A 27,788-nucleotide genomic window follows, 5' to 3' on the forward strand; every position below is an offset into this window, starting at 1 on the left:
TAAAGTTATTCAAAATCGCCTACTGCCAGTTCATGGTAAATCGCTCAGTCAAAATCGTTCATAATCAAAATTGCTCCGTGTGCACGAACCTTAACCCCATCACTGCTGACACAGATCTATTAAAACGCTCTTTGGCTTAACCTTACACTCTTTGGCTTCCTCTAAAGTTGTAAGTCCATAAACCAGAATGTTCCACAAACCAACACATACCACATCCAGTCATTGTTAGTCCAGTCACTGCTATTCATTTTGGCCCCTCCATACATTATAAATGAATAACTATGTTTCTGACTACCAGTATTTCTAGCAATGTACTGAATACTGGGATGTATTACAGGTTGAGTATCCCATATCCAAATATTCCGAAATACGGAATATTCCGAAATACGGACTTTTTTGAGTGAGAGTGAGATAGTGAAACCTTTGTTTTTTGATGGCTCAGTGTACACAAACTTTGTTTAATACTAGTGATGAGCGAGGTTCGGTTTTACTCGGTTTTACTCGGTTTTACTCGGTTCTCAAAACGGCATCTTATTGGCTATCCAAAACACGTGACATCCGTGAGCCAATAATATGCCGTTTTGAGAACCGAGTAAAACCGAGTAAAACCGAGTAAAACCGAATCCGCTCATCACTATTTAATACACAAAGTTATTAAAAAGATTGTATTAAATGACCTTCAGGTTGTGTTTCTAAGGTGTATATGAAACCTAAATGAATTGTGTGAATGTAGACACACTTTGTTTAATGCACAAAGTTATAAAAAATATTGGCTAAAATTACCTTCAGGCTGTGTGTATAAGGTGTATATGTAACATAAATGTATTCTGTGCTTAGATTTAGGTCCCATCACCATAATATCTCATTATGGGATGCAATTATTCCAAAATACGGAAAAATCCCATATCCAAAATACCTCTGGTCCCAAGCATTTTGGATAAGGGATACTCAACCTGTATATGATATGATACTTGATGTATGATACTTGCCTTGGCCTGGCAGATCATCCCGTCCAATTATAAACAATCGATAATCACACTGTTTCTCAAGCACTTCAGGCAACACTTTAACTACAAATATGTCCATATTATGACAGCTGGTTCCAATAAAGTTTTTTGGATACATGATGTAGGCATCATAAATCTTTCCATCTGCAAATGTAACATTAGAAATAATAAAAATGCTTTTTATTGAAATAAAATCTAGACTTTTTCTCTACTTCAGTCACAGAACGATTACTCCAAGAAGAGTATAAAACAAATTTTTAACATGGTAAAAAAAAAGTGTTCTAAAGAGTTTACTATACTAACAAAGAAGAAATTTGCTATACAAAAGTATTGATTGAATATTAAACATTCATTATGGGCATTATGTAAAATCAGATTTAAATGCTATGATCTTTGTTTGGTCTCAAGTTGCGATTTTCGGCAAACTTTGTACAGGCTGGAGGAGAGACAGCTCCACAAATTTAGGGGGTATGGCTGCTGCACATTCCTCCAATCCCTCTCTACCAGTGAACGGACGCTGGATGCAGAGCAGCAAGTGAGAGAGGGCCTCCCAACTTTGGCTCCCCACAGCGGGACACTGCGTTCTGTGGGTGGGACAGTAGGACAGTGCCTGAAAAACTGGATTGTCCTGTCAAAATCGGGACAGTTGGTAGGTATGCATGCATGCACGTGGTATGATTAGATACTATCTGAAGCTGGAATCGATGTGTAGTCAAGGAAACTGGGGGCGCAATCGGAGACAGTGAGTGTGTTTGCTTTCACATGGGCTTGCAGTCACAGTGAAAGTACAGTAAGGGTGTTGTATGGGTATGTATTCAAGGAGTGAGACTAAACAGGCTGTCAAAGAGAGTCTGCACTATGTGAGATCTGACCATGCGGTAAGCGTCACATTGATAATGATGACTGCATGTGATTGGTCACAAATGCTGAAAATCACCCATTTATGCAAAACAACTAAGAGTAATGCAAGAGCTAAAAGTGATTTTATACTACTGTATATTACACACTAGTTTTACACAAATTAAGAACCCTTCATACTCAATTAGGGATGCGAAGATGGCACATCCATTCTAAAGTCTCATTAAAAAATATAATATATTTGCGTCTGCTTCGCTAAGCATTGCCAATGCACTAGTCTGCTTGGGTACATATAATCTGCTCTGTCCACAAATTTGATGTATTGTGTTTTCTTTTTGTACTGCAAATGTTTATAAATCGCAAATATTTGCTAAAACCACGCCTCCAGGCGCCGTCCGGTGCATCTAGGTACGAGATGGGGAGAGTCAGTCGCGGCTCATGATTTACCTATGCATTAGAGCAAATGACAAAGATGGAAATGGATTTGCGAGTGACTCTGACATTGAATAGGGCCCTATATGTATAAAATGTGCTACATGTAACTATGTTGTTTGGAACAAAAGCTAAACTTGAAAAGTATATTATATTGACAGAGAAATATGGAATTGTGGCTTGCTCCTAACCTTTCATTCTGTTTGGTTATAGAAACCATGACATCTAAAAAGTACAAAATGTACAGTGTACAAGCTAGAATTGTAATACAGGAACAAATCCGTCTAACACCCTTAGCCTGAAAGGGCAACACGGACCAGACACCAATGCATGACAGTGAACACGTGAAGAGCCAAATGCCGGCAACGTTATGCTTACACATGGCTGTAATGTTACTGTAGTTAACACACTGCTGTACCATCATGTTTAAAGTTATAATGCTAAGTAGAATGCTGTAACTAGCAGTACAACATGTGTTGTCATAATGCCGCTGTCATTCTGGTTTTAATATATGCACTGTGGACATACAGTAGTGATTGTCAATTAAATGTATGTGTTCACTAATGCCTATTACATACGGTACTTTTTCACTAATGCCTATTATAGACTATGAAGATGGAGTTTATGGAGCAACCACTCAAAACTCAGCTAGCTTCATACACTTTACAGCTGTATCCAGGGTCGGACTGGCCCACAGGGGAACAGGGGAAACCACCGGTGGGCCCTACTGCCTGTGGGCCCCCTTCCTCCTCTAGGGATCAGGTTCCAAACTCTATCCTAGTGCACATGAATTATGCATTATACATATGTTACATTATACTTCACAAGAATTTGATTTATTATAGATTTACCAAGGGGCACAGAACATGTACTCTGTAATGCTTAGCCAAACTCTGTGGTGGCTGGCCACGTTCCCACTGGAGCCTGACCACATCCTTAAGCATGTGCCCCTACAACAGAATTCCCCCGGTGTGCCCTCCATGCCCCAGTCTGACACTGGCTGTATCTGTCATTCATGTCCATTGCTGCGTAATACACAGATCAGATCAGTCAGAGCTTGGCTAGCTGACCTTTGATTTTATGTGTTTGTCCTTAATATACGTTCTGGACAAGTCACCCAGTTATCCGAACAGAGTTTTTACCCCAACAGCCAGCAGCCATTAGCACATTGACAAGATAGTGGTACAGCAGGGAATCTGGTGCTTTGATATATCTCCATATTTGGAATAAGACCCTTAAATCTATCATCTGTCTGAGATCAGTCTGTACTTCTGTCACTTATAAATGCTTAACGTCTCTTGCCTGCGATTTGTCTACAAAAGTTTTTCATACTTGAAATGAGAGGTTTACTCCCTGGTAAAATACTTCAACATCTTAACTTAATTTCCAATAACATTTAAAAAAAATTCTGGATCCCAATCCCCTCTGTCATTGATGCATGAAACATACCTTTATAATCTGTACGGGCAAAATAGGAACTCCGGTACCAAAGAACAATTTCAACTTTAAAAATCCGGATGGTAATTACAGCTATAACAATAATAGACACAATTGCCACAAATAAAGCAATCAAGAATCCCTCGAAATTAGGTTCTGCAAATACAATAAAATATAAAGACACAATTAGACATTGGAAAACAGAAATACAGTGTTGACCTTATAAACATTACCTTTAGAAAACCAAACAAATATTTTTTTTCTGATGACTTCAGACAGCAGAATATGTGACCTCATAGCACATTTATAACTCCTAGCAAAATATAGTTTTGAACAGTAAAGCACTGGTGCTGCGCTTTTATTTAAAAGGTAAATAGTTTGCTATGGCTGAAAAATTTAACATCACACACAAACATATATATGTATAACAGCAATATAACAAAAAAACACATATATGTACATATATTACAATTGTGGATGAATGAGTAAAAAAATGCGTGTGTGTGAGTGTATGTATATATATATATATATATATATATATAATAAAGTAAATAACAGGTAGATATCCAGACACAGTGGGGTAAATTTACAAAAATTCGTATTAGTATCGATTTGGAGGGAGATTCATCACGAATGACATTGAATGTGTGAATTTGCAACTTTTTGAAAATGTTACGCCTCATTTACTAAGCTGTCGTATTTTAATTTTTCGTGTTTTCCGATGTCGATGTCATTCGTGGTTTTGTAAGGTAGAATGCGGCCGATTTAGTGGTTTTGCAGCCGTGTTATGAGGTTTTTTTTTACGACTGCGTCACATTTCTGTTACGGCAGTGTTTATCCGTTCCCGGACACGTTTTTTTTCTAAGTTTCGTTTTTGTCACTCGTCCGTGATTGGTTTGATTCGTGATGGAGGAGTGTCTGTGCACATTACTATAAAAACGCCCCAAACCGTCCTAACCTCGTGGGTTTAGCTAGTGGAGAGGTGAGAGGAAGGTGTGTTAGGAGTTGGTGAGTTTTTGGAGTTTGTGGAGGATTTGAGGAGGTTATTTTCGATTGTTGAGTGCTGTACTGTGGGTGCAGAGGCAGAACTCTGGGAGGCAACGGAGTCATCTGCCGCCGGGCCTCTGCTCTGAAGGGGGGCACCTCTGCTCCTATTCTGTGACACCAGTAAATTAAGTTAATTGACAGCTGTCGCTATCTTTTCAGTGGCCGACTTCCTCACTAGTCTCTGCACCTTACAAATCACACCCTCTTTATTATACACATTTTACAAGTGTCACACCCAGGATTAGAAACCACAACCTATTACACTGGAAGCAGACAACTTACTGATGAAGCTGTTTGCGCCTGTATAGGAAATATGAGAATTTTAACTATAAGAAGATACTTCTCTGACAATTACACGTAACTTCATATAGTTAGCATTCTCATGCTTCCTCTACAGGAGCAAATAGCTCCATCAGTAAAGTAAAACTTGGTATAGTTTGCTGCGCTGTGAATGAAAGTGCTGCTCAGGTTGTTTGTTGGTGCTTTCTGGATTTTTGGTTAAACCGAGCGCTTGTGTGTATTGCTAACTGGTGTTGTGTGAAGAAAACTTAAATAATGTAATAAGGAAAAATAATGTAAAAATAAAATAAAAATTAAAAATAAAATAAAATAAAATGAAAAATGAGGGAGGGGGAGGGAGGAGGGGTAAAGTGCAATGTTTACAGCTCCTTTCAGAGTGATTGGTTGGGAGCTTGGAGACACTTATCAAAGGGCAAAGTCTTTTAGGGTGTAACTGTCCCTGACTTACCCTAATAGTGCATGTGAGCGTTGCTGGAGGTTCCTGTATGTAGTGGCAGAGATCAGGTTAGTGGGTGGGCAGGCCTCACTCCTGGTGAGCTGTAACTGCCTTTCTTCTTCCTCCTCCTGCTGGCCGCGCTTTTGCCGCTGCTCCGTCTTTTCCGCCGCGACCGGAAGTTCGGGTCCTTACTTCCGGTATTACGGACGCTGGCGGTGACGGAGTAAGTGTCCTTGTAGTTGCTTCTAGTCTTCTCCAACGCGTTTCGAATCCAAATAGGATTCTTTCTCAAGGAGATGGTGAAGTCTTTCCAGTTGTTTTTAGTCCTTTTTATATGGTAACTTTATTAGAAAAACAGGAAGTGCACATGACCGGAAGTGAGCTTCCCGGCGGCATCCTCATGGTAAAAAAGGAGAGGGAATGTATTTGAATTATTCCCAAATTAAAAAAGCAGTTAAAATTCATATGAACCATTGCACTTATGGGGAAAAAGGGGGGGGGGGGAAAGGGTGATAAAATTAAAAATAATGATGAAAAAATAATAATATTAAAATAAAAATAAAAGTAAAAATAAAATAATAATAAAAATAAAAATAAATATAGAAAAAAATAATAAAAATAAAATTAAAATAAAATTAATAGAAAGGAGTTTTTTTTGGTGTATGGACGATTACAGAAAGACATTGAGTTCTATGTCTATATTGAGACCATATGGTTCAAGGCTCTTCATTTTATATATCCATTCTGTTTCTTTTTTCTTCAATGATTTGACGATGTCTTCTCCTCTCCAGTGGGCTGTAATCTTTTGAATCCCAATGAATTTTAACCCAGTGGGATCTTGATTGTGTTTTGTGAAGAAATGAGCTGAAACGCTATGTGTTTTCAGACCTCTTTTTATATTGTATATGTGTTCTGCTATTCTTACTTTCAATTTGCGTTTCGTTTGTCCCACATATTGTTTTCCGCATGTACATTCCAGAATGTAAATGACCCCCTCTGTATGGCACGTGACTTGGTTTCTAATTTCAAATTCTTCTTTTGTTATGTTGGATTTAAAGGTGGTTGTGGGTTTGGTAGAAGTTTTCTGGTTCCTGCAACCCATGCAGGTCATGCAATGATGGAATCCTTTAGTGTTCAGGCATTCTTTAGGTTCTTGTGAAATCGGTAAGAAGCTATGAGTCAGCTGTTGTTTTAAATTATTGGCTTTTTTATCAATTATTTTTGGTTTAATGGGAATAGATTCTTTCAGGTCCTCGTCGAGAAAAAGAATATGCCAATTTTTTTCAAGAATTTTTTCGATGTCTTTATGGTTGCTGTTAAACTGTGTTATGAATGTTACAGGTAATTATTTTTTATCTTTTTGTTTAAAGGAGAGTAAGTCATTTCTTTCCAGTTTTTTAATCTTTTCTAGTTGTTGGTTCAGGTGATTTTCTTTGTATCCTTTTTGAACAAATTTGTTTTTCATTTCTTGAGCTTGTTGTTCGAATACTGTATGGTCAGTGCAGTTCCTCTTTAATCGACGGAATTGTCCTCCTGGGATGTTTTCTATCCATTGTCTATGATGATTACTACTGTGTGAAAGCATGTTGTTCCCGTTCACTTTTTTGAAATGAGTTCTTGTCTGTATTTTGTTTGCTTCAATATAGATTTCCAGATCGAGAAAGATTACTGTGTTTTCACTGTGTAAAGTAGTGAATTCGAGATTCATATTGTTGTTGTTGATATGTTCTTTGAATTGTGATAGAGCGTCATGGGTTCCTTTCCAGATGAAGAACACGTTGTCTATGTAGCGGTGCCAACTAATGATGTTCGATAGGAATGGGTTATTGTTCCAGATGTTAAGATCTTCCCAACGCGAGACGAACAAGTTTGCGTAACTTGGGGCGAATGATGTTCCCATTGCTGTACCGCATTGTTGCAGGAAAAAATCGCCTTCGTACCAGAAATAGTTATTATGAAGAATGTAATCAATACTGTCCATAATGAAATTGATTTGTGTGTTGGTGATAGTCGTCTGGGTACATAGGAAGTGGCGTGTTGCTTCACATCCTGCTTGGTGGTTGATTGCGGTATACAGGGATTTGATGTCACTTGTGCATAGGATGTACCCTTCTTGCCATTCAGTGTTGTTAAGAACTTGCAATATGTTTGTGGTGTCTTTTAGGAAACTTTTTTGTTTCCCTACAATGTCCTGAAGATAACAGTCGATGTATTTTGATAAATTTGAAGAGATTGAGCAGATGCCGGATACAATAGGTCTCCCTGGCGGTTTTTCCAGGCTTTTATGGATCTTGGGGAGATAATAAAAGGTTGGTATTTTTGGATCCTTTACACAGATGAAATCGTATTCTTTCTTATTGATCACTCCCAGTTCTAGTCCTTCTTGCATTTGCTCTATTAATTTCGCCTTAAATTCTTGTGTTGGATCTCTGGTTAGTTTCTTATATGTTACTGTATCTGAAAGGAGTCTCTCTGCTTCTTGTTTATAGGTGTCCAGGTCTAAAATCACCACTCCTCCCCCTTTGACGGTTTTATGACCACAGTCTTGTCTTCCTTCAGACTTTTTAATGCATTTCTTTCGTCTTTTGTAAAGTTGAATCCCTGTTTTGGTTTTGTTGTTAAGTTTTCTATTTCCTTCTCCACTAGATGTTGAAATGTGGTAATATGAGGACCTTTTATATGGTTTGGAAAAAAGGTTGATGTTGGTTTTAAATCTGTATGTAGAAATTCGGTATCCAGTATTGCTGTATTTTCTTTGGATCGTTCTTGGTTTTTCGCGAATAATTTTTTGATACATAATTTCCGTATGAACTTTTGTGTGTCGACGAAGAGATTGAATTTGTTGGTACCGGAGTGTGGGGCATACTTGAGGCCTTTTCGTAAAACGTTCTCCTCATTGATTGATAATTCTCTTTTACTGAGGTTAAATATGGTCTCTGAGTTTGGAGTTATGTCTGTTACTAATTTCTTTGTTGTCTTCTGTCTCTTTCCTCCTCTTGTCCCTCTTTTTCTAAAGATGTGTTCCTCCTTCTTTTTGTTACAGAAAGTACATAATCGGGTGGTTTCTCTGTGCCCCAGACTGTATCTAAAAAATCCTGATCATCGTCTTCTTCATCCTCGCTTATTTGATCATGTTCAAGGTATCTTTTTTTCTGTTGTGATCTTCCCTTTTGATCTTCTTTCCTCTCGATTTTCTTTATTAGTTCATCCAGGTCGTTGGCTTCTTCTTTTTTTGCTTGTTCTACTCCATTGCGATATGATTGTTTGATTAGTGCATATGGATTATTTGGACGATAATATGTGGATTGTTGTCTCTCCCAGGTTGAACTTGTCCGGAGTTTTTGATAAGGTTTTTTATATGGTGCTCTTTTCGGAGTGTATGGTCTCTGTGGTTGTGATCTAGGTGCCTGATGATCCATTTGTGGTTTTTTCTGGTCCCAATTCCTCATGGGCTGTTTATAGATGTGTCTTCTAGTGTTTTGCTGGTATTGATAATGCTTCTTTTCTTCTTGGTCTCTCTTGTACTTTTTTTGTTTTTGTAATATGATGTCGTCTTCCAGTTTCTCCATTTTTTGGTGGGTTAAATTCATTAAGGTTTTATAATCTTCCAATGTCTGAAGAGGTTCAAACTTTTTTTCGATTCCTGTGATTGAATCTGTAATGTTTTTCAAGGATAATTTCCGTTCTTCTATGATTACTGTCATCAACTGTTTCGAACAATTGTCGAGGATGTCATTCCATTTGCTATGAAAATTTGAATCCGCTGGGTCAAATGTGCATTGTTTTTGCATGCGTAGTCCTTTAGGGATCATGTCTTGTTCCAAGTATTTTGTTAGGGTGGTTAGTTCCCACCATTGTTTAATTTCTTTTGTATAAAGTTTTTCCAACTTTAGGAATTGGCTGCAGAAGCGCTCATCTTCTACCTTTGTTTCTGCTATTGGCAAGATGTTAGTTATGGAGAAGATGTCATCCAAATTTTGGCGCCTCTGATTGTGTGTTTTGAATGCCATATTGTGTGTAGCTGCAGCTGCTATGTAAGGGTTGACGAAAAAAAAAGACTTTGCCCTTTGATAAGTGTCTCCAAGCTCCCAACCAATCACTCTGAAAGGAGCTGTAAACATTGCACTTTACCCCTCCTCCCTCCCCCTCCCTCATTTTTAATTTAATTTTATTTTATTTTTAATTTTTATTTTTATTTTATTTTTACATTATTTTTCCTTATTACATTATTTAAGTTTTCTTCACACAACACCAGTTAGCAATACACACAAGCGCTCGGTTTAACCAAAAATCCAGAAAGCACCAACAAACAACCTGAGCAGCACTTTCATTCACAGCGCAGCAAACTATACCAAGTTTTATTCGTCAACCCTTACATAGCAGCTGCAGCTACACACAATATGGCATTCAAAACACACAATCAGAGGCGCCAAAATTTGGATGACATCTTCTGGATACCGAATTTCTACATACAGATTTAAAACCAACATCAACCTTTTTTCCAAACCATATAAAAGGTCCTCATATTACCACATTTCAACATCTAGTGGAGAAGGAAATAGAAAACTTAACAACAAAACCAAAACAGGGATTCAACTTTACAAAAGACGAAAGAAATGCATTAAAAAGTCTGAAGGAAGACAAGACTGTGGTCATAAAACCGGCAGACAAAGGGGGAGGAGTGGTGATTTTAGACCTGGACACCTATAAACAAGAAGCAGAGAGACTCCTTTCAGATACAGTAACATATAAGAAACTAACCAGAGACCCAACACAAGAATTTAAGACGAAATTAATAGAGCAAATGCAAGAAGGACTAGAACTGGGAGTGATCAATAAGAAAGAATACGATTTCATCTGTGTAAAGGATCCAAAAATACCAACCTTTTATTATCTCCCCAAGATCCATAAAAGCCTGGAAAAACCGCCAGGGAGACCTATTGTATCCGGCATCTGCTCAATCTCTTCAAATTTATCAAAATACATCGACTGTTATCTTCAGGACATTGTAGGGAAACAAAAAAGTTTCCTAAAAGACACCACAAACATATTGCAAGTTCTTAACAACACTGAATGGCAAGAAGGGTACATCCTATGCACAAGTGACATCAAATCCCTGTATACCGCAATCAACCACCAAGCAGGATGTGAAGCAACACGCCACTTCCTATGTACCCAGACGACTATCACCAACACACAAATCAATTTCATTATGGACAGTATTGATTACATTCTTCATAATAACTATTTCTGGTACGAAGGCGATTTTTTCCTGCAACAATGCGGTACAGCAATGGGAACATCATTCGCCCCAAGTTACGCAAACTTGTTCGTCTCGCGTTGGGAAGATCTTAACATCTGGAACAATAACCCATTCCTATCGAACATCATAAGTTGGCACCGCTACATAGACGACGTGTTCTTCATCTGGAAAGGAACCCATGACGCTCTATCACAATTCAAAGAACATATCAACAACAACAATATGAATCTCGAATTCACTACTTTACACAGTGAAAACACAGTAATCTTTCTCGATCTGGAAATCTATATTGAAGCAAACAAAATACAGACAAGAACTCATTTCAAAAAAGTGAACGGGAACAACATGCTTTCACACAGTAGTAATCATCATAGACAATGGATAGAAAACATCCCAGGAGGACAATTCCGTCGATTAAAGAGGAACTGCACTGACCATACAGTATTCGAACAACAAGCTCAAGAAATGAAAAACAAATTTGTTCAAAAAGGATACAAAGAAAATCACCTGAACCAACAACTAGAAAAGATTAAAAAACTGGAAAGAAATGACTTACTCTCCTTTAAACAAAAAGATAAAAAAGAATTACCTGTAACATTCATAACACAGTTTAACAGCAACCATAAAGACATCGAAAAAATTCTTGAAAAAAATTGGCATATTCTTTTTCTCGACGAGGACCTGAAAGAATCTATTCCCATCAAACCAAAAATAATTTATAAAAAAGCCAATAATTTAAAACAACAGCTGACTCATAGCTTCTTACCGATTTCACAAGAACCTAAAGAATGCCTGAACACTAAAGGATTCCATCATTGCATGACCTGCATGGGTTGCAGGAACCAGAAAACTTCTACCAAACCCACAACCACCTTTAAATCCAACATAACAAAAGAAGAATTTGAAATTAGAAACCAAGTCACGTGCCATACAGAGGGGGTCATTTACATTCTGGAATGTACATGCGGAAAACAATATGTGGGACAAACGAAACGCAAATTGAAAGTAAGAATAGCAGAACATATATACAATATAAAAAGAGGTCTGAAAGCACATAGCGTTTCAGCTCATTTCTTCACAAAACACAATCAAGATCCCACTGGGTTAAAATTCATTGGGATTCAAAAGATTACAGCCCACTGGAGAGGAGAAGACATCGTCAAATCATTGAAGAAAAAAGAAACAGAATGGATATATAAAATGAAGAGCCTTGAACCATATGGTCTCAATATAGACATAGAACTCAATGTCTTTCTGTAATCGTCCATACACCAAAAAAAACTCCTTTCTATTAATTTTATTTTAATTTTATTTTTATTTTATTTTTTCTATATTTATTTTTATTTTTATTATTATTTTATTTTTACTTTTATTTTTATTTTAATATTATTATTTTTTCATCATTATTTTTAATTTTATCACCCTTCCCCCCCCCCCTTTTTTTTCCCCATAAGTGCAATGGTTCATATGAATTTTTTTTTTATTTTTAATAAATCTGTTTATTTTGATTTTCATAGAGTATAAGGTCAAACAGGAACAAATCGGTAGCATTTGATGAAGTAAACAATTATATCATGTAGGTAGGAACATCAAACTGTATCGAAAAGAAAACATACAATCTTATCTGAGCATGGGAATAAAAGTAGTGAAAAAGGCATATGTTCCCGTGTTTCAGGTATGCACTATTTGTACCATAAAACCCTCAGGAAGATGTTCCTTAAAGCTAACCATTAAAACATCATTCAAAAATCAATTTGTTTTCACATGAAGATGAGAAAAAAGTACAGAGAGAGAAGAAAGAAGATGGGGTAGGGAAATACATTAGGGTAAATGGGGAAGGAGGGAAAGATGCTCCCGACAATTGATTCGAGGAAAAATAGCAGTGAATATATCAATCTCCTGGCAGGGTCTGGAGGAGGTCAACCCTAGGACTGAGTAGCCTAAACGGCATGGATGGTTATGAGGTAGATTCTTCTAATAGTTTCCTATGGAGAAACCATTCAGTTTGTTCAAAGACTTTAAATATCTGGGCTTGTGTGGACTGATCTCGTGACTCTATATAAAGACCCCACTTTTTGTAAAAAGTTTTAACCCCCACCTCTATATTGGCTTGGACCGATTTCCTATCATAGTATAGTATCTGTAGAAGTTTACCATGAACTTCCCCGAGTGTAGGGGGAGAGGGCGACAACCAGTGTGATAAAATAATTTTCTTTGAGACTGTTACCAAAATTGTGAGAAATGGTATAGTTCGCCGTTTCTCAGGTCCTAAATGCCATTCGGAGAAATTTGCACACAAACAAGATAGGGGTGTTGCTGTTACATGTATATTCAAAAGCTTATTAATGTAAGCCAGAAGTTTGTTCCAGAAACGTTTAATCCGACCACATTCCCAGAACATATGATAGAAGGAAGCCGTACGTATATGACATTTGGGACATTCCCCAGTTTCCGTGGGGTGAAACTTAGCATGTTGGCTCGGGGAAATATAGGCTCTCTGTAACGTACGGAGGTGGACCTCCTGTAAGTAAGGTGAGGCCAGGGCTTTCAAGCTAGAAACATAATGATCACTGAGTTGGTGATGGGCAGTCAGAGTAGGTATATCTTTACTCCATTGGTGAAGTAGTCTTTCCCATCTACAGTCTGTTGTGCTAGATGTCAGAATGGAGTATATTTGTCTAATGCGTGTCGGGCCTATTCTATGTGTTTTAAGCGAAAGCTGTAGTGGGTTAGTAGATAAGGGAGTTTCTTGTGAGGTAGTACTCCTGTGAGTAGCCAAGCCTAGGTAGTGTCGTGTCTGCAGATACATGAAAAAATGAGAGTGGGGTAGGCTATATTTCTCTTGGAGCGATGTGAAGGAGTACATGGATCCTCCCGGGTCAAATACTTTGGAAGAGTTTGAGAGTCCTTTCTCTTTCCAGAGTCGGTAATTTGAGTTAAGGAGGGACGGGGGGAAAGCTGGATTACCCCATAGCGGGATGCATATAGATTCCTCAGGATTGCATTTAAATTTCTTGTGTAAAGCGCGCCAGTTATAATAGATATCCCTAAAAAGGGGGTTAGCAAGGATGTGGGTCGGGATCAGTGAGGGTTTAGATAGGAGTAATGCCCCCGGGGAGTAAGGAGTGAATAGTGCCTCATCTAGAGCGGAGTCTGTATAGAGTTCCCTGTCAAACAGCCAGTCAGCAGCACATCTAAATAGGGATGCCATTGAGTAGGATGCGTAATCTGGAACACCAAATCCGCCTGCGGACTTGGGTGCCATCAGTTTATCCAAAGCAATGAACGCCTTCTTGCCTTTCCATAAAAACCTTGACATAATTTTCCGTAGATATTGAATATCATGTTTAGTAAGGCGGACTGGGAGCATCTGCATGAGGTAAAATATCTTTGGGAAAACAATACTTTGTAACACAGCTATTCTCCCTATCAAGGATAGAGGTAACAATTTCCAACCATCCAGTAGTGCGGTAATACGTGCAAGAACAGGGGTAAAATTTTCTTCATAAAGCCTGGAGAGGTTTGCTGGGATTTGAATCCCTAGGTATGTGATCTTAGTGAGGGCTATTTTGAATGAGAGATCTGGGAGTAGTGTGGAAACAGTACGTGAGGAGGGACCTAATGGTAAAAGTTCTGATTTGGCCACATTGACCCTATACCCCGCCCTAACTCCGAATGCCTGTATCATTCCAAGGATCTCTGGGATAGAGGTCGATGGATCTGAAACAAATAGTAGCATATCATCGGCAAAGAGGGCAAGGCGAAGGTCAATATCTCCTATTTGAATTCCTTTAATTACACTCGATTGGCGTAGGGCAATCGCCAGGGGTTCCAATGCCACTGCAAACAGTAAGGGTGACAGTGGGCACCCCTGTCTGGTACCTCTCTGAATCTCAAAGGGAGAAGAGAGAACTCCATTGCAGGATATCTGTGTTTGTGGGGCCGTGTAGAGAAGTTTTAGAAGATTTACAAAATCTACTGGGAAGCCAAATTGTAGGAGTGTGGAAAAAAGATGATCCCAGTTCACCATATCAAACGCTTTTTCCGCGTCGAGTGATAGAATAACTGGAAGGGAGGAAGGGGTATTTGAAGAGGAGGAGGAGACATAAATGGCAGAAAGAACTCTCCTTATATTGATCTCCGAGTGTCTGCCCCAAATAAACCCAGTTTGATCTTTATGTATGATATGAGGGAGTAATAATTTAATCCGGTTAGCTAAGATTTTAGTAAGTAGTTTGTAATCAAGATTTAAGAGTGAAATTGGGCGATATGACCCTGGTTGGGATAAGTCTCTACCAGGTTTAGGGAGGACTTTGAGGATGGCAGTGTTAAAGTGTTTAGGAAGAGTATCAGAAGACAGAATCGCATTGAGGACGGACACCAGTGTGTCCCCTATTCGGGGTAAAAGAATTTTATAAAAGTCGGCACTAAAGCCATCAGGGCCCGGTGCCTTATCTCTGCCAAACTGTCCAATGACACTCCGGACTTCTTCCAATGAGATGGGCGCCAGCAATGGTGATGTCATGGAAGCCTGAAGCTGGGGAGCTGGAAGGTTATCCCAAAAGTTCTTGGGCCATGGTGACTGGGTGGGAGGAGTAGAAGGGGTGGAGTTTGAGGAAGAGGAATATAGATCCTCGTAAAATGTTTTCATAACATCAGAAATCTCCTGATTATTAGTAGTTAATGTGCCCGCAGGGGTATACAAAGGGTGAGTGACCATGGGAGGGCGGGAGCCCATGAGGAGTGTCGTCAGCAATTTGCCCGTTTTATTACCAAATTTGTAGAACCGATAGTTCACCGAGAATGAATATCTATTACCCATGGAGGACATGAATTCATCAAAGTGGGCTTTGGCTTCGATGTATATAAGGCGATTTTGAGGGGTCGGAAAGGATTTGTATTGCTGATAGGCTGTCGACAAGGGTCTCTGGAACTCCAAATATTGAGAGGCATATTTTTTATTGGTAGCTGAGACATAGGATATAATGTCTCCCCGGAGAACTGATTTTGCAGTCATCCAAAATAGAATTGGATTTTCCTCTAAATGTGACGCGTTGTTAGTTTTAAAGGCCTCCCAAGAGGATTCCAACCTTTGTTGGAATTTCAGGGAGTGAGCGAGATAGGAGGGGAATCTCCACAATCTGGGAGAGTGAGGTATGTCTGGGAAGTGGAGCGTTGCAGTGACTAGGGCATGGTCCGATAAGGAGATTGTCTCAATTTGTGAATCTGATACGTTCGGTAGTAGAGCATGGGACAGTAAAATATAGTCTATCCTAGATAGCGTGTGATGGGCCGCTGAGAGACATGTGTATTCCTTCTCTGTGGGATGTAAAGCTCTCCAGATATCTACCGTCTGTAGGCTGTCGGCTAATAGAGGGACCCCGAGTTTGGGTAGTGAAAGAGGTTTTGTTGGTGTGTGGGATCGGTCCAAATAGGTGGAAGAGATAAGGTTCAGATCGCCACAGAGTATTAAGGGGTCTGTGAGAAGGGGGGTTAGTTTGGCGATTAAAGACTGAAAGAAATTTTTGGAATAAATGTTGGGTGCATATACGTTACATAGTGTGTAAACTCTACCATTAAGCTTAACAGATAGTATCACATAACGACCTTCAGGATCAGTGACTGTGGTCAGGATTTCAGTGGTCACAGAACGTTTCGCCAATATGACAACCCCTCTGGCTTTGGAATTGTAAGAGCTGAAACCTAAAACCCGCCAGTTCAGGGCATTCAATTTTGCCGTTTCCTCTGGAGTTAGGTGCGTTTCTTGTAGGAATGCCATGTCTATGTGCTGTTTATCTAAATATAGGAGTATTTTCCGTCTCTTTGCTGGGGAGTTAAAGCCCCCGACATTCCAAGATCCCACTATCAGGTTAGGCATAATTCAGAGGAAAGGGCAAAACAGAGGACCTGTAAACCATTCATATAAGGGGAATGAGCATCATCACCTGCCGGAGGACGGGGGGTGGGGAGGAGGGGGGAGGGAAGAGACAAAACAGGTGGGGAAAAGAGGAGATAGAAATAGAAAGTAGTATTATATAACAGGTCATACAATTGAAAAGAGGATACTGTGATAAATAGCCAATATTTCTGTGACCAGTGACCTCCGGTCAACGAGCATGGGCGACTACCAGTGGTGGCAATCTCGAACCCCGGCATTAAGCGGTGTGTACCAGCAGGAAAGGAGGAGCCCCTCCCCACCGCGATATACATAAACAAATCCCACCCAGAGACCCCTAGTAACTGAGCTATATAACCAAATGCTCCAAGAAGCAATATAATATTATGATATAATATATGCAATATGCAGTGAGCGGTATATAGTATACAACCGGTGGCTGATGTAGTGGAGACGGCTGTATAACATGAAAATGCAGCATAATGGGATATGTCCCGACCAACATAGCGCTTTTTCAATTTGTATCTGTAAAGTATGCGCTTAGGTTAGAATATTTCAAAAGAAAAAAACAGAGAATCGGTCAAAACAACATCTAAGAGCAGTTAAAGTAATTGTGGAGTAGCGATAGCTACCATAGTGCCTGTGAGTCATTGTTGCTCTAACAAAATAAATCAAGGCAGTCTATGCCTAATGAGCTACTAAACTGCAGGTGAACATTCAGCAGGAAATGATCAATTTGTCGCTGAAGGGAGATCAGAAATGTCCGCGCTGTCTTCTCTGGATATATTACGGAGGTAGGCCGCTGCGTCAGCAGGTGTTAAGAAATCTTTGTGGGAGGTACCTTCGTAAATGCGCAGGCGAGCGGGATATAACAGGCCAAACTTGCGGCCCTCTGAGACAAGTTGAGTGCAAATAGGGGAAAAAGCTTTGCGGGCCCGGGTCAGTTCCACTGAATAGTCCTGGAATATGAAGAGCTTTTTACCCTCCCACTGGATATCCATCATTTTGCGAGACGCGGACCAGAATGCTACTTTATGAAGGTAGTTCAGACAGCGGAACAGAGTTACACGTGGGCGCGGTTTATTGGGGGTGGGCATAGGACCCACACGGTGAATTCTTTCAATTACTAAATCATTGCATTCCCGTTCTATATTCAAAATTGCGGGAAGGGTGACTCGGGCAAAATGAGCCAGTGCCGTGCCTTTAAGTGATTCCGGCAGTCCCACAATTCTGATATTATTTCTTCTTGCGCGATTTTCCATATCATCTAATTTATTCCATATCTGATAGTTCTCTGTTGTTAGAGATTTCACTGAGTGGTGCAGCCCTTCTATGTCATGTGTGGCAGCATGCAGTTGAGATTCAGTGTGTGTGACCCTCTGCTGTAAGTGCTGCAGCTGTGTTGTTATATCACTGACAGCCTGTGAAAGCAGGGGGGCCATAGTGGCTTTTATTGCTGCCACAACGTCTCCATATGTTTCCGGAGCCTCCGGATCTCTGCATACCTGTGAGCCTGCATATTCAGTCCCCTCCGCCGCGGCTTTCTTAGAGGCAGGAGAGGTGACTTCAGGTCCGGCGCCAGGCGCCATGTTGCTTCCCGCGCGGCGCTTCTCCAGTCTCGTGGGTGCGCCAGCGGGGGCCTGTGTAGCCGCGGTTACGGGTGTCACGAAACGATCCATCGTGATCACGGGTCTCACCAGGGGTAATCTGGGCGGTGTGGAGGCTGTAGCAGCCTTGAAAAGGTTCAGTGCGGCGGGCTGTAGGACGGAGCTCCGGCGATGAGAGACTCACTCCATGGGTCCCGGAACCGGAAGTCTGGTTCATATGAATTTTAACTGCTTTTTTAATTTGGGAATAATTCAAATACATTCCCTCTCCTTTTTTACCATGAGGATGCCGCCGGGAAGCTCACTTCCGGTCATGTGCACTTCCTGTTTTTCTAATAAAGTTACCATATAAAAAGGACTAAAAACAACTGGAAAGACTTCACCATCTCCTTGAGAAAGAATCCTATTTGGATTCGAAACGCGTTGGAGAAGACTAGAAGCAACTACAAGGACACTTACTCCGTCACCGCCAGCGTCCGTAATACCGGAAGTAAGGACCTGAACTTCCGGTCGCGGCGGAAAAGACGGAGCAGCGGCAAAAGCGCGGCCAGCAGGAGGAGGAAGAAGAAAGGCAGTTACAGCTCACCAGGAGTGAGGCCAGCCCGCCCACTAACCTGATCTCTGCCACTACATACAGGAACCTCCAGCAACGCTCACATGCACTATTAGGGTAAGTCAGGGACAGTTACACCCTAAAAGACTTTGCCCTTTGATAAGTGTCTCCAAGCTCCCAACCAATCACTCTGAAAGGAGCTGTAAACATTGCACTTTACCCCTCCTCCCTCCCCCTCCCTCATTTTTAATTTTATTTTATTTTTAATTTTTATTTTTATTTTATTTTTACATTATTTTTCCTTATTACATTATTTAAGTTTTCTTCACACAACACCAGTTAGCAATACACACAAGCGCTCGGTTTAACCAAAAATCCATCAGTAAAGTGTCTGCTGTTACACACACACACACACACACACACACACACACTTATCTTGATATAGGAAATAGGGGGGCATCAATATTTATCTTGCCTCCGGGCAACTGGGACGAACTTACGCCACTGCGTGTGTGTAAGTAGTCTTGTCATACTTGTTGTGTAGTTATTTAAAAGTCTGTCTAGTTTTTTGTCATTGTTTTTTTTTTAACGTCTATTGTCATTGTTTGTGAGTGAGTGAGTGAGTGAGTGAGTGAGTGAGTGAGTGAGTGAGTGTGTGTGTGTTTGGTGTGTGGTGTGTAGTGGTAGTGGAGGAGTGTGTTTTCTGTATTTTTTTTCTCAGTGTTATTTGTTGTTTGTCCTGATTATGTCCCAGTCAGAGGTGAGTGTGGTGGAGGAGGTGAGTGAGAGGGAGGAGGCGAGTGAGAGGGAGGAGGTGAGTGAGGTGGAGGAGGTGGAGGAGGTGAGTGAGGTGGAGGAGGTTAGTGAGGTGGAGGAGGTTAGTCAGGAGGAGGGGGAGGTTGCTGCTGCGGCCTCCAGTAATAGTGATAGTGATGGTGCTGTGGCTCCGCAGCCACGCACCACTACAAAGACGGGCCGCAATGTTAAATTCAGCTACGCTGAGAATATTGCTTTGGTGCGGGAGCTGATGAGGCATCATCGGCAGTTGTTTGACCATGATGCTGCAAAGGTGTCGTCACGCAGGAAGACTGTTCTGTGGGGGAAGGTCGTTGCGGCTGTTAATAGTGAGGGTGTGGTGAGGCAGACCGAGGACACGTGTCGTAAGCGTTTCTACGACATAAAGCGCCGTGTCAAGGCGAAGATGGCCAAGGAGGCTAAATCAGCCCGCCAAACCGGGGGTGGACACCCCTTCCGAGCGTCTTATCGGGATTGGGAGGAGCCTGTGCGTACTCTCATTCCACCAGAAGTGGTTGGTGCAACTCATGTCCGGGATTCGGATCGGCCAAGGCAGGATGGTGAGTTATTTGTCTTGTTGTTTAAAATTTAAACATCTGTGCTTTGTCCTTAGTTGTCTGAAATGTCTTCTAGCTAATTGTGATTGTAAGTTGGTTCATTCTTCTAATGTGTTGGTGATGTAGTGCAGGCATGGCCAACCTGTGGCTCTCCAGCTGTTGTAAAACTACAAGTCCCATCATGCCTTGCCACAGTTTTGCTATTAGAGAATGCTAAACGTGTGGCAGGGCATGCTGGGATGTGTAGTTTCACTACATCTGGAGAGCCACAGGTTGGACAGGCCTGATGTAGTGTTATTCTCAATTATGTATATTCTTTTCCTTTGTATAGTTTTTTTTTTCTGGTTGCCTTGGCCTTTTTCTGGTGTTTTATGTCAAAAGTAAATGTTTGTAGGTGTATTTTAAAGAAGTGTGATGAATCTGTTTTATGCAAAAAAAAATTTTTTTTTACAATTTCATAGGATTTATGTTTATTGTGTGTTATTCTGGGTTGTCCTTTGTGTGCTTGATGTGATTTTTCATGCATGTTTGGTTTTGATGTTTACAATTCTTTGCAGATATTTGTGGCTAGTGTTTTCTTGTTAGCATCAAAAATTGGTACCTTAGCGTGCAATATTGTGGTTTTGTCAAGCTACGACGTTTGGGTTTTAAGTAGTATAATATTGTGCATTATGCGCCTTTGTGTATGGATTATTTGGTGAAATTGTTTCTTATTTAAAGTATACACACCCAATGAAGTCAGGCAGAAAAGCATAAGCATCGTTTAGTTTACTTCTCATCAGGTTCCACATATGTTTACATCACAATAAGGAATTTGCATAAACATATCAACAAAATAGTATGTTCATAAGGACATTCTTCATATTTCTACAGTACGAAAGAGAAGCAGCACAGCCAGGCCACATCCCACACTGCCAAGAGATGCAGATGGTGGCAATGCAGGTAAGATTTTACTGTAAACACATATTCTGCAAACACATAGAAATACAAAATGTTAATGTTTATCTTATCACATAGGTTCTTCTTCTGCAAACCCCCCTCCACTAAGGTGCCCATCACAGGGCTCGGTTACTGTGGCTAGTAGGCCAACCAAGAGACGCCGGCTGGAGGCTGAAACTCCAGCACCAGCATCACCACCCCAACGGCGCATCTCCGCAGTGTCGTCCCTGCCACCACTAGCTCTTTTGGCCAGCCCACAAAGTGAGGATCCACAATCACCTCAGTTGTCTGGTGAGTAAACATATTAATTACCTGTAAATAAGTAAAAAAAACAGTGGGGTAGATTTATTAACCTGGAGAAGGCATAAGAAAGTGAAAAAGCAGTGACATGTGCAAGGTGATAAAGGCAGCAGCACAAAATAAACACAACTGTTAATTTACATATTGGAGCTGTTTGCCTTGTGCCTTTATCACCTAGCACATATCACTGGTTTTTCACTTCCTTATTCCTTCTCCAGGTTTATACATCTGCACCACTGTTTGTGCACAGCAAAAAAAAAAAAGACACAAATGACCAGTCATCCTTGTAATAATCACCAACAACAAGCACATGGTGGTAAGGTTTTTTAAGATGGTTAATTGACAGATGTGATGTTGGCCATATCAACAAATATTTAGTGATGAGCGGGTTCGGTTTCTCGGAAACCGAACCCCCCCGAACTTCACGCTTTTTACACGGGTCCGAGGCAGACTCGGATCTTCCCGCCTTGCTCGGCTAACCCGAGCGCGCCCGAACGTCATCATCCCGCTGTCGGATTCTCGCGAGGCTCTTATTCTATCGCGAGACTCGGATTCTATATAAGGAGCCGCGCATCGCCGCCATTTTCACACGTGCATTGAGATTGATAGGGAGAGGACGTGGCTGGCGTCCTCTCCGTTTAGAATAGAAATAGATAGTGAGAGTGAGACACTTGATTTACTGGAGCTTAGGAGTACTCAGAGAGTGCAGAGTTTACTAGTGACTGACCAGTGACCACCAGTGCAGTTTTATTATTATTTAATATAATCCGTTCTCTGCCTGAAAAAAAACGATACACAGTGACACAGTATACCATATCTGTGCTCAGCCTCAGTGTGCTGCATCATCTATGTATATCTGACTGTGCTGAGTGCTCACTGCTCACACAGCTTAATTGTGGGGGAGACTGTGGAGCAGTTATAGCAGGAGTACATATATTTAACAGTGCACACTTTTGCTGCCAGAGTGCCACTGCCAGTGTGACTGACCAGTGACCAGTGACCACCAGTATATTGTGATTGTCTGCCTGAAAAAGTTAAACACTCGTCGTGTGGTGTTTTTATTCTATAAACGCATTCTGCTGATAGTGTCCAGCAGGTCCGTCATTATATAATATATACCTGTCCTGCAGTAGTGATATATATATATTTTTTATATCATTATCATCCAGTCTATACTAGCAGCAGACGCAGTACGGTAGTCCACGGCTGTAGCTACCTCTGTGTCGGCAGTCGCTCGTCCATCCATAATTGTATACCACCTACCTGTTGTGTTTTTTTTTCTTTCTATCTTCTTGATACTAGTAGCTTACTTTAGGAGTCTGCAGTGCTGACAGTGTCCAGCAGGTCCGTCATTATATAATATATACCTGTCCGGCTGCAGTAGTGATATATATATATTTTTTATATCATTATCATCCAGTCTATATTAGCAGCAGACGCAGTACGGTAGTCCACAGCTGTAGCTACCTCTGTGTCGGCAGTCGCTCGTCCATCCATAATTGTATACCACCTACCTGTTGTGTTTTTTTTTCTTTCTATCTTCTTGATACTAGTAGCTTACTTTAGGAGTCTGCAGTGCTGACAGTGTCCAGCAGGTCCGTCATTATATAATATATACCTGTCCGGCTGCAGTAGTGATATATATATATTTTTTATATCATTATCATCCAGTCTATATTAGCAGCAGACGCAGTACGGTAGTCCACGGCTGTAGCTACCTCTGTGTCGGCAGTCGCTCGTCCATCCATAATTGTATACCACCTACCTGTTGTGTTTTTTTTTCTATCTTCTTGATACTAGTAGCTTACTTTAGGAGTCTGCAGTGCTGACAGTGTCCAGCAGGTCCGTCATTATATAATATATACCTGTCCGGCTGCAGTAGTGATATATATATATTTTTTATATCATTATCATCCAGTCTATATTAGCAGCAGACGCAGTACGGTAGGTTACGGCTGTAGCTACCTCTGTGTCGGCAGTCGCTCGTCCATCCATAATTGTATACCACCTACCTGTTGTGTTTTTTTTTTCTATCTTCTTGATACTAGTAGCTTACTTTAGGAGTCTGCAGTGCTGACAGTGTCCAGCAGGTCCGTCATTATATAATATATACCTGTCCGGCTGCAGTAGTGATATATATATATATTTTTTATATCATTATCATCCAGTCTATATTAGCAGCAGACGCAGTACGGTAGTCCACGGCTGTAGCTACCTCTGTGTCGGCAGTCGCTCGTCCATCCATAATTGTATACCACCTACCTGTGGTGTTTTTTTTTTCTATCTTCTTGATACTAGTAGCTTACTTTAGGAGTCTGCAGTGCTGACAGTGTCCAGCAGGTCCGTCATTATATAATATATACCTGTCCGGCTGCAGTAGTGATATATATATATTTTTTATATCATTATCATCCAGTCTATATTAGCAGCAGACGCAGTACGGTAGTCCACGGCTGTAGCTACCTCTGTGTCGGCAGTCGCTCGTCCATCCATAATTGTATACCACCTACCTGTGGTGTTTTTTTCTTCTATCTTCTTGATACTAGTAGCTTACTTTAGGAGTCTGCAGTGCTGACAGTGTCCAGCAGGTCCGTCATTATATAATATATACCTGTCCGGCTGCAGTAGTGATATATATATATTTTTTATATCATTATCATCCAGTCTATATTAGCAGCAGACGCAGTACGGTAGTCCACGGCTGTAGCTACCTCTGTGTCGGCAGTCGCTCGTCCATCCATAATTGTATACCACCTACCTGTTGTGTTTTTTTTTCTATCTTCTTGATACTAGTAGCTTACTTTAGGAGTCTGCAGTGCTGACAGTGTCCAGCAGGTCCGTCATTATATAATATATACGTGTCCGGCTGCAGTAGTGATATATATATTTTTTTTATATCATTATCATCCAGTCTATATTAGCAGCAGACGCAGTACGGTAGTCCACGGCTGTAGCTACCTCTGTGTCGGCAGTCGCTCGTCCATCCATAATTGTATACCACCTACCTGTGGTGTTTTTTTTTTCTATCTTCTTGATACTAGTAGCTTACTTTAGGAGTCTGCAGTGCTGACAGTGTCCAGCAGGTCCGTCATTATATAATATATACCTGTCCGGCTGCAGTAGTGATATATATATATTTTTTATATCATTATCATCCAGTTTATATTAGCAGCAGACGCAGTACGGTAGTCCACGGCTGTAGCTACCTCTGTGTCGGCAGTCACTCGTCCATCCATAAGTATACTAGTATCCATCCATCTCCATTGTTTACCTGAGGTGCCTTTTAGTTGTGCCTATTAAAATATGGAGAACAAAAATGTTGAGGTTCCAAAAATAGGGAAAGATCAAGATCGACTTCCACCTCGTGCTGAAGCTGCTGCCACTAGTCATGGCCGAGACGATGAAATGCCATCAAAGTCGTCTGCCAAGGCCGATGCCCAATGTCATAGTACAGAGCATGTAAAATCCAAAACACCAAATATCAGTAAAAAAAGGACTCAAAAATCTAAAATAAAATTGTCGGAGGAGAAGCGTAAACTTGCCAATATGCCATTTACCACACGGAGGCCCTGGCCTATGTTCATGGCTAGTGGTTCAGCTTCACATGAGGATGGAAGCACTCAGCCTCTCGCTAGAAAAATGAAAAGACTCAAGCTGGCAAAAGCACAGCAAAGAACTGTGCGTTTTTCGAAATCACAAATCCACAAGGAGTCCAATTGTGTCGTTTGCGATGCCTGACCTTCCCAACACTGGACGTGAAGAGCATGCGCCTTCCACCATTTGCACGCCCCCTGCAAGTGCTGGAAGGAGCACCCGCAGTCCAGTTCCTGATAGTCAGATTGAAGATGTCAGTGTTGAAGTACACCAGGATGAGGAGGATATGGGTGTTGCTGGCGCTGGGGAGGAAATTGACCAGGAGGATTCTGATGGTGAGGTGGTTTGTTTAAGTCAGGCACCCGGGGAGACACCTGTTGTCCGTGGGAGGAATAGGGCCATTGACATGCCTGGTGAAAATACAAAAAAAATCAGCTCTTCGGTGTGGAAGTATTTCAACAGAAATGCGGACAACATTTGTCAAGCCATGTGTTGCCTTTGTCAAGCTGTAATAAGTAGGGGTAAGGACGTTAACCACCTCGGAACATCCTCCCTTATACGTCACCTGCAGCGCATTCATCATAAATCAGTGACAAGTTCAAAAACTTTGGGCGACAGCGGAAGCAGTCCACTGACCAGTAAATCCCTTCCTCTTGTAACCAAGCTCACGCAAACCACCCCACCAACTCCCTCAGTGTCAATTTCCTCCTTCCCCAGGAATGCCAATAGTCCTGCAGGCCATGTCACTGGCAATTCTGACGAGTCCTCTCCTGCCTGGGATTCCTCCGATACATCCTTGCGTGTAACGCCTACTGCTGCTGGCGCTGCTGTTGTTGCTGCTGGGAGTCGATGGTCATCCCAGAGGGGAAGTCGTACTCGTAAGACCACTTTTACTACTTCCACCAAGCAATTGACTGTCCAACAGTCCTTTGCGAGGAAGATGAAATATCACAGCAGTCATCCTGCTGCAAAGCGGATAACTGAGGCCTTGGCATCCTGGGCGGTGAGAAACGTGGTTCCGGTATCCATCATTACTGCAGAGCCAACTAGAGACTTGTTGGAGGTACTGTGTCCCCGGTACCAAATACCATCTAGGTTCCATTACTCTAGGCAGGCGATACCGAAAATGTACACAGACCTCAGAAAAAGACTCACCAGTGTCCTAAAAAATGCAGTTGTACCCAATGTCCACTTAACCACGGACATGTGGACAAGTGGAGCAGGGCAGGCTCAGGACTATATGACTGTGACAGCCCACTGGGTAGATGTATGGACTCCCGCCGCAAGAACAGCAGCGGCGGCACCAGTAGCAGCATCTCGCAAACGCCAACTCTTTCCTAGGCAGGCTACGCTTTGTATCACCGCTTTCCAGAATACGCACACAGCTAAAAACCTCTTACGGCAACTGAGGAAGATCATCGCAGAATGGCTTACCCCAATTGGACTCTCCTGTGGATTTGTGGCATCGGACAACGCCAGCAATATTGTGCGTGCATTAAATATGGGCAAATTCCAGCACGTCCCATGTTTTGCACATACCTTGAATTTGGTGGTGCAGAATTATTTAAAAAACGACAGGGGCGTGCAAGAGATGCTGTCGGTGGCCAGAAGAATTGCGGGACACTTTCGGCGTACAGGCACCACGTACAGAAGACTGGAGCACCACCAAAAACGCCTGAACCTGCCCTGCCATCATCTGAAGCAAGAAGTGGTAACGAGGTGGAATTCAACCCTCTATATGCTTCAGAGGTTGGAGGAGCAGCAAAAGGCCATTCAAGCCTATACAACTGAGCACGATATAGGAGGTGGAATGCACCTGTCTCAAGCGCAGTGGAGAATGATTTCAACGTTGTGCAAGGTTCTGCAACCTTTTGAACTTGCCACACGTGAAGTCAGTTCAGACACTGCCAGCCTGAGTCAGGTCATTCCCCTCATCAGGCTTTTGCAGAAGAAGCTGGAGACATTGAAGGAGGAGCTAACACAGAGCGATTCCGCTAGGCATGTGGGACTTGTGGATGGAGCCCTTAATTCGCTTAACCAGGATTCACGGGTGGTCAATCTGTTGAAATCAGAGCACTACATTTTGTCCACCGTGCTCGATCCTAGATTTAAAACCTACCTTGGATCTCTCTTTCCGGCAGACACAAGTCTGCTGGGGTTCAAAGAACTGCTGGTGACAAAATTGTCAAGTCAAGCGGAACGCGACCTGTCAACATCTCCTCCTTCACATTCTCCCGCAACTGGGGGTGCGAGGAAAAGGCTCAGAATTCCGAGCCCACCCGCTGGCGGTGATGCAGGGCAGTCTGGAGCGACTGCTGATGCTGACATCTGGTCCGGACTGAAGGACCTGACAACGATTACGGACATGTCGTCTACTGTCACTGCATATGATTCTCTCCCCATTGAAAGAATGGTGGAGGATTATATGAGTGACCGCATCCAAGTAGGCACGTCAGACAGTCCGTACTTATACTGGCAGGAAAAAGAGGCAATTTGGAGGCCCTTGCACAAACTGGCTTTATTCTACCTAAGTTGCCCTCCCACAAGTGTGTACTCCGAAAGAGTGTTTAGTGCCGCCGCTCACCTTGTCAGCTATCGGCGTACGAGGTTACATCCAGAAAATGTGGAGAAGATGATGTTCATTAAAATGAATTATAATCAATTCCTCCGTGGAGACATTGACCAGCAGCAATTGCCTCCACAAAGTACACAGGGAGCTGAGATGGTGGATTCCAGTGGGGACGAATTGATAATCTGTGAGGAGGGG

The 27,788-nt window shown here is 41.6% G+C and overlaps 1 protein-coding gene across 1 annotated transcript in view; it reads right to left on the reverse strand.

Annotated features, from left to right (window-relative positions):
* LOC135024104 (interleukin-1 receptor type 1-like) overlaps window positions 1–27,788 on the reverse strand; it is a 94,408-nt gene that overhangs the window by 7,658 nt on the left and 58,962 nt on the right. Inside the window, exons 8-9 of the mRNA XM_063953438.1 lie at window positions 3,747–3,890; window positions 990–1,151 (exon numbers count right to left, since the gene is read on the reverse strand). Coding sequence (XP_063809508.1) covers window positions 990–1,151; window positions 3,747–3,890 — 306 coding nt within the window. The remainder of the gene's footprint in view (window positions 1–989; window positions 1,152–3,746; window positions 3,891–27,788) is intronic.

The sequence above is a fragment of the Pseudophryne corroboree genome, chromosome 2 (assembly GCF_028390025.1).
Source record: "Pseudophryne corroboree isolate aPseCor3 chromosome 2, aPseCor3.hap2, whole genome shotgun sequence".
Lineage (NCBI taxonomy): Eukaryota > Metazoa > Chordata > Amphibia > Anura > Myobatrachidae > Pseudophryne > Pseudophryne corroboree.